The 8,099-nt window shown below is 43.2% G+C and overlaps 2 protein-coding genes across 2 annotated transcripts in view; one reads left to right on the forward strand and one right to left on the reverse strand.

The window, feature by feature from the left end:
* Positions 1 to 727: 727 nt before the first annotated feature.
* T265_11989 (hypothetical protein) lies at positions 728 to 2,568 on the reverse strand (the record flags this gene model as incomplete). The annotated part of the gene is made up of 2 exons (XM_009178855.1): positions 728 to 899; positions 2,396 to 2,568. 2 exons carry the CDS (start codon positions 2,566 to 2,568, stop codon positions 728 to 730), a joined length of 345 nt encoding a protein of 114 aa, XP_009177119.1.
* A 2,828-nt stretch (positions 2,569 to 5,396) lies between these two features.
* T265_15646 (hypothetical protein) overlaps positions 5,397 to 8,099 on the forward strand; it is a gene marked incomplete at both ends in the record, with an annotated part of 13,842 nt that continues 11,139 nt past the window's right edge. Inside the window, one exon of the mRNA XM_009178856.1 lies at positions 5,397 to 5,648. Coding sequence (XP_009177120.1) covers positions 5,397 to 5,648 — 252 coding nt within the window. The remainder of the gene's footprint in view (positions 5,649 to 8,099) is intronic.

An 8,099-nucleotide genomic window follows, 5' to 3' on the forward strand; every position in this document is an offset into this window, starting at 1 on the left:
CAGTCACTGTCACTCCTTCGTCATCGAGCTGAATATAGAAGGAAAATGAGAGCAGGATTATGTGCTCCTACTGCTCATTTCTGAGGTGTTGAAATGCGAGATGTGGTCAAAATATGGGCTCTGAAATAGACATTCGCACGTGATACACGGTCATACTTTGGTAAGCAATACAAAATACTAAAAACCAAGCCCGAACTTAGTGGACTGATCGATCGCAAGCGTACAGGCTGGAAGATAATGAGGTGTTCCAGGGCACAAACACTACTATGAATGAACAACAATCTATATACATGAACTTGGTTCATGTGCACATTTTTTGTGTGAGAATTCCGCAGGCCCAACATGTTGTTCACTTTGCACAGAACGATAAATTTTGAGGAGTCTTTCTTCCAGTTACAGAATGGTGTACGTTCGTAGAATGTAAACAGGGCTCCTCGACGGTCTTGTTTAGCTGATAAATGCACCGAATAATGACACGCCATGCATTCGTTATTTGAATGATTTGAATGATATGAATAAATCCTGTTGGGTTAGTTTATTATAATAGACAACACGGCCGAACACTACTCAGATGGTTGGAATAAATTCTCATATATTAAACTTGCCTCTAGCACGGCTTTGTGATAGGCATCGGTCACAGACAAGAACGATTTGGACAACCTGGACAAGCCTGCTCCCTCGAACAATTTCTTCATTCCACATTCATATAAAATCGGCTTCAAATCTATCATACATCTGCAACCTTGAATTTTGGAGGATACAAGTGAGCCTTCTCCTTGTGTAACTTGCATCCCATTGCGGACGCCAACTGTCCTGGTGCTCGTAATTTGGAAAGAAGTTTCGACAAACCAGCTGTTTCGTGTAGCAACAAAATCAGCATAGACCATTCACCCGGTGAACTGAGATGAACAGGAATGTAGAAAGATTTAGATCAATTTCAGTTGGTCTAGCAAATAATGCGTGATTCAATGGTATTCCTAGATAGGAATGACAATTTTTCGTATCGTTCTGTGTATCAGGCGATTCTTTGTTACTGTCTATGCAACTTCATGATCCTCAGTACTCAAGACTGATGTTTTCCTGACGTTCTGTGAAGAAAAGACGAAAGTTGCCTAAAGCCCCACAAAATTATTCTGATACGTGAAGATAATACCACTCTGTATTGTTTAACTCCCCGCAAACTCCATGTTCCTTCTGAGAATCCTAAATTGTTCATACAAACTTAATAGAACACGCTGCGGCGTTAGTGAAAAGCGTAACATTTATCGGAAACTCACTCCCATAGATAGCCTAGTGGGAGCTTATACCCTTACGGTAGGTGTGCACATTAGGCATTGTGATGTGGGAAGTCGTTTCGACCGGAGATTCAAATTGTGACGGATTCTGGTATGTAATACTGAGTGGTAGTAGCACACACTGTGTAAATTATCGACGGACAGGCTAATCTAGTCCCTATCCATTGCAGTTGGTTGGCATTAACCGCGAAAGACATTCGAGAAGCCATAGGATGTAGGAGACAACTATCATTGAGCGTAGTGAGTCACACAAACGTTATGTGAGGTGAGGATTACCAGGTCCGTAGAAGTATCATAAATTAATAAGAAAACTACCGCTTGATTACATTACTTAACCACGAGATATCACTGAAGCGTACATTGGACGGATCTTCGCGTGTCCACAGCGTGCGCAGTGACGCAAAGGCCCAGCCGCCCATTTCTATACAGCTCAATTCTACTCCAGATAACCTGGCTCATGCTGGAACTTCGAGATTCCAAACTGGTAACCCTAGTAAGTTGTAGGTGGATCCTTACGAGAACAAGCATTTAAAACCTCTCGCCTTAGTTCTGAACATAATACTGTTTCAAGAACGACAATCATGCAATTTTCCAAAATCCTCCGACAATCTTCGGAGCATTTCATGGGATATCCAAAATGGACGCTGACTAAAGCAGCTTCGTTAAAGTCTGTAGGTTTTATAAATCACATTAATTTCTCATCCATCTGAGTAGACATTGGGTTCGGGGCCTGACATTGGCAAATATACAGATTAAATCTAGTCCTGTATGGCCACTGGACTTTTCGTGCATACAGTTGTGAACACAGTAGTCCGATAGTTTGACCGTGTCCCTCGTGGACATATGAAAGACACAAACGATGATACTGGAATAATATCCGATGCATCGCGAGTATCCAGTCTCAGACTTGATGTGCCTTCGTGGCACTCACGTGTAAATACTGAACGTCTCAAAGAGTGGATTGAGCAACATGGAGAAAATCGTCACCATTTAAACATGTGGGTATCAACATTGAACGCTTTAAACAAAACCGTGGCTCAGATATTCCCAGAATTATTACAGGTTCCAGAATAAACCGTCTATTATGTGACTAGACCTACTCGCTCCGTCGAAATGGAAGTTTTATAGCCATGCAATCCAGTTCTGCTAGATAGGCGAGATAGAAGCGCGATTTCCTATACATCATTTGCACTTTCACTGATTCCCCGCTCAAGCAATAGAAGTCACTATCTTGCGTTTGTTCTTTAGTAAAATGGTGAACCCTTGAGCCCATGGATCTGTTCAGACAATAGCTGAGCATTAAAGCCACTCACTTCAAGAATACAACGCTTTGATTAGCAAGAAGTTCGAGTTCTGGTCGTGTAATTTACGTACAAATACTGAACGTTTGACAGTGGAATGGGCAACATGGAGAAAATCATCACTTTTCAAAACATGTTGATAGTTATACTGAATGTTTTTACCACAATCACGGCTCAAAGGTTCTCAGAATTATTACAGGTTCAAGAGTAAACCATCATTTATGTGACTGGAATTACTCGCTCCGTCGAAATGGATTTTTTTCTAGCCATACAGTCCAGTTCTTCGAGATCGGCCAGATGGAAGGGCTATTTCCCATACAACATTTTCATATTATATTCACATCATCCTCGGTTGAAGAGGCCTCCCCTTGTCCTGACCTAATTATTTTAGTGAAGGAGCACTGGACTCGAGTTTCGCTCTTATCAGACTGCCGCGCCGGAGTTTAAACTGTTGACATCTGACGTGCAAGTTGAGCGTGTTACCACTACCCCACTACCATCAATCCGGTGAACACATCTGAGTTTTCACGTCGGAACAAGCCTGTGTTTTGAAATACTCGTTCCTTGCAGACTCAACGAATTCTAAAACAACCAAGGAAATCGTTTTTGGACGACGCGCTCTGCTGTGAAAGGACGATATGAAAGATGATTTGGTAACGAAAAAGTTTGACAAACTCCGCGAATAAAGAACAGCAGAGAGTTTGATTAAAATCATCCGAAAATATAATACTTGGGGGCCAGGAATACCGTTCAAGGCACATAATTTTCTGCCGTTTCATCCCGAGGATTCCACAGTTACGGAAATTAAGTTTCGCGAGATTTTTCACAACAAAATTGTGTACAAATTTGTCAGGTATGTGACCAACGTACGTGGCAGATATAACCGGGCGTTGAAAAAAGGGGGTAAGTGTTGGCCGATACCCTTTGTCGTCGACGGCTGAAGGAGTATATTCGGCTTTTACAGTTGGGACATAGGTGGATAGGGAATCGTCAAGATTTTCGAGCCGAAGATTTTGTCTTGTTCAGCAAAGAAAATCCAGGTCGCGGACATTGTGAGAAAGGCATCCTAGTGGAGGCAAGGCCCGGAAGTGATGGCCACATTCGGAAGTGCTAATGAGGACTGCATCTGATCTCATACTTGCATACCGTGGACTGAGTTGGTAAATCATGGAAATACATGGTAGCTTTGGGTGGGCGGAGGTGGCGGGTGACTATTCTATTCTTCTATTCTCACGGTGTGCGAGGTCACTTCCAGTTTTGTTGTTTCCGCTTTGCACCTACAGAGCCTTTCTGGTATTGGGCCTGAAAGTAAGACCCTCTTTGAACTTGCCATCGCACATGTTGTCTAAATCAACACGTGGGTTTCGGTAACTTCCCTGGTGTACGTGGGTGTTCACGATCTACTTAGGAAACGGCAGTTCCAGAACCGGAGTAGAAAAAAGTCGGCGAAATTCCAGAATTTGTGGTTTGCCCAAATGTATTACCTATTACTCTATTCACCCAGGAGCACTTGTTGAGATCGCTCCATTGTGAGATATTGACCTATGTGGTTTTGCACGCAAGTCAACGTGGCCCAAATGAGTGCTGGATATATTATAATGTGCGTAGGTTTTCTCGTGTGGAAGTTGGAAATTTGGTTTTTGCGGTCTTATTTCAACAAGACAAATATTAATTTAACAAGCAATTTCGTGCTTCATACCAACATCCAGAACCACTGAGCCGAAATAAGCATATCAATAATTATGAAGAAAAAACGCGAACGAGCTGCATGGGCTCAACGGAGGCAAACCCGATGAAACGTCCCACATCTTCCACTCAGTTCAAGCGGTCTACCACGAGTCGAATTCGGTTTGTCGCACGAACATGCTGATGGCGTCAACAAAATCACTGATGCAGAGAATTAGAAGAACATTCGAATTAGATTGAAATTTGTGGAAAATGACAACGCAACCACGACAATACAAGTACCATCTCACGGAGCTGATGGCGAAAATCACTGATGCAGAGAATTAGAAGAACATTCGAATTAGATTGAAATTTGTGGAAAATGACAACGCAACCACGACAATACAAGTACCATCTCACGGATTCGGGCGCAAGACATAACGCAGTGGCAGTGATTAAGTGTTTACGGATGACTTCCAACAGAATATTGCGTAGCAAATATTCAGACCTCTGACCGGTGACCAACAATTTATCAGGTGAGCCTTGCACAACCAAAATAACGACAACACCTGAGAGCGAGATAATCTAAACGTACGTTCGTCCAAAAAGGTTCCGGCGTAGAAACCTTCCCATATAAGTCAAAAACTTCGTAACATTTCGTCTAGACTATGCAGCACTGCGACAAGTATTATTCCACAACATATTCGTCACTGGCCCAAATTTGAATGGAATAACCGGGTCCAAGGCTTCGCTTCCGCTTGCACGTGGGAAACAGAAGTCCGGAGATATATCACAACACAACGCGGGTGGACAGCAAAGCACCGTGGTGGTCCAAGGGCAACAGTTTCCCTGGAACAGAAGGCAGACGTGCCAGACATATATTTCGATCACACAACTGAGACGTTAGAATTTACAAGCGGCCACTGGGAGTACTATTTAAATAGCTGACCAGACAATTCGCTGACTATCTGAATAACAGCTAACAAGCTGGCTATCCAACCAAATGAGCAAGAAACTAACCTACGGAACAACAACCTGAACGACTGAAAAACACGTCACATGAATACCACGGGACGCAAACGACTCTGTTCATCAACATACACCAAGTTTGCCCCACGATCCGAAATACCTCGGAATGCGTTCGGTCTGCTCTGGCAGACCTGCAACCGAGACCAACAACACGGTCAGCACCAGCATACGGAGATCTGTCATCGGGATTGTCATGATCGACTACTCCTTGGTTGCCTACGAACGCCAATCCCCACAATCTCTCTCTGTATATACATGTGCAATGCAACGCGAGGCGAGTCGAGGCGATGCAATGCAGCCCGTACCCACGGAACTACCGGATACGCATTTGCAACCACCGGGCCTGGTTCCTGTTCGGGTGTGCTTGCCTGTCATTGAGAATGTATGCGGTGCAAGGTGATTCTGACGCATGTTGGTCTCAAGCGGTACGCGAAATGGAGTTTGAAATTTGGAAGTGTGTATGTGCAGCAACATTCCACTATTATGTTTGCGGGATGGATTGACGGTGTGCAAATTAATGGTCGAATAGTTTTTTTCGCTCATGCCATTTGTTTCGAATTTTCGCACGCAGAAAACTGTGAAACTGCTTTGTGAATCACCGACGTGGAAAACGTGGGATTTTCCTGACACCCCACATAATACCCGGATGTTCCACTTGGCGTTGCCATGCTTGTATCCGCTGGCCGGTCTGTAAAATCAGCCGCCAGTCTGAGTTGCGTTGAATATTCCGATTACGTTCCATGGTCTTATCGAGGCCTGATATCTTCGAATTTCCTTATGGACCCAGATAATCTAACCAGATGTGATATTGTCTGCCAGGTTTGTTGTGTAGTATTTACAAGGAAACCAGCAATGAAAATCAGGAGTTATATGATAAAACCTGGTCCCGAGTGCAGTTGTAACCGCCCGGAAAATTGCGTGTGGTTTCACGATTTAGTGTTTCCTTGCCATTATACCTTCAGCGAATTTGAGCAATTCTAGATCATACTGATAACTCTATGGACATTCTGATGTTTTATTCAAGATGTCGTTTTAAAAGTGAAGTCAATCTAGAGGGAAAGACAAAGGGCACTGCAGATCCATTTTATCCTTATCGGGAATCATCATCAGTGTTGTGCACCTCCCTAATATTCCGGGGTGAAGCATAATGTGTGAGAAACCAGAGTGAACCGAATTTCCGTACGAACGGAGCTATGCATTTGACGGGTGGAACGTAGATGTCATGCACACACCGCATAAACTATGAATGAATCGGCTGAGTGAAATAAAATCCGATAATTTCGGCAGACTCTTCGAACATATACTGCCTCTCAAACGAAGCGATTCTCTCCATTCAACGGAAGTCAGCGAAAATTCATCTGACCAGCTGTTGTGGTACACTAAACAGTTCCCTTGAATGTATTTCCACTATCCGGAGCAAGAATCCCACATGCAACAACAATACTTGAATGCCACTGAAGTATTGGCCTGCTGAAATATACGCGGACCACGCTGGTCCAACGTGCGAGTGAGGTTCCGTGTCACATCACAATCTATTTTGTTCGGGGTCATCTTGACAGCACCAAATCGGAACCCTCTGCAAATTTAAAAATTCAGGGGTCTATACAATCGCAGGTTCAGTTTTTGCGTCAGCAATTCAGTTGGAAGCAATCTAGTTACTGACCAAAATTTGCCCAAACTGACTTGATATGACTTAAGAGGTTAACCAATTTAGGATTGCTAAAAATGGTTCTGCGTTTCTGTCACTATGTTTTACATCTTTGGGACAATTCACTCGTTGAGTATTTAGTGTTGAGTATTTAGTAGTATTAGCATTTGTGGGTCCATGAATTTAGTGGGTACATGCATCCCTAAAATGTCACCAAATTAGCCACTGAAAATCTCGTAGACCTCGGCGGCGTGCTTCGATAAACCGTTCTGTTGCCTGATTTCCGAGGAATTGTAGAACAAATGAAAGTTTGGCAAAAGCATCAAGGATGGAGTGATCCTATCAAAACATCTGGATTCCCGTTAGGTAGATAAGTAAGATTTGAGATTTTCTGCTAAAGGACATTTGTGGGAAACACCGACCGTGAACTTTAATTCGCATTTCTCAGTGCTGGTGAAGGTTTTGGAAGACAACACAGCATATACTCGCCCACAACACATTTTCAGATCAATAGTCGCCTCTAACTAAACCTGACAAACTAAAGGCATGTGCTTGTTTCACCGACGTGCACAGTCTTATTACTGTACTGGCGGGCATACCATTGACAATAGCGACAGGAGATATCGAGTACGGTGAGCTACAGAGCGATATGCCCTTGTGCAGAAAACATTGCGTTTTAGTCAGGTGAAGTTTTCATTCAATAAAATGATTTGCCGTAAAGGGTTAATGCAAAATAAAACTCGGATAAGTGATCAGAGCGAATCGGCCAACATTCCAATCGGCGATAGAAGCCGGATTATTAGTTGTTATTTGGAACAGTAGCGGAAATCGAAATGGGATTGAAGCTATAAAGAGGCCCAACAATGACCAAGTAAATACATTTGTCTACCTATGCTTCCACAGCCTATTTGTTAGTGAAAATGCATGTTGGCGACCTGTGGAACTGCGCTTGCAGTTTCAGGACCAAACGCGTTCAATTACTGACCAGTTTGGACAAGTTATCGGGGGATCAAACAACAGACAGTTATCATCAAGTTATTGCATAGCGGGGCTTGAAAGTGTTCTAAATGTCATCTTGGCCGACTACGAGGAATAATCCGCGAGTACCATCCAGCGAAGGTAGATTTAGACACAAGAGTATGACTAAACATGTGTTTCAGT

This window comes from Opisthorchis viverrini (assembly GCF_000715545.1).
Source record: "Opisthorchis viverrini unplaced genomic scaffold opera_v5_694, whole genome shotgun sequence".
NCBI classification, from domain to species: Eukaryota; Metazoa; Platyhelminthes; class Trematoda; order Opisthorchiida; family Opisthorchiidae; genus Opisthorchis; species Opisthorchis viverrini.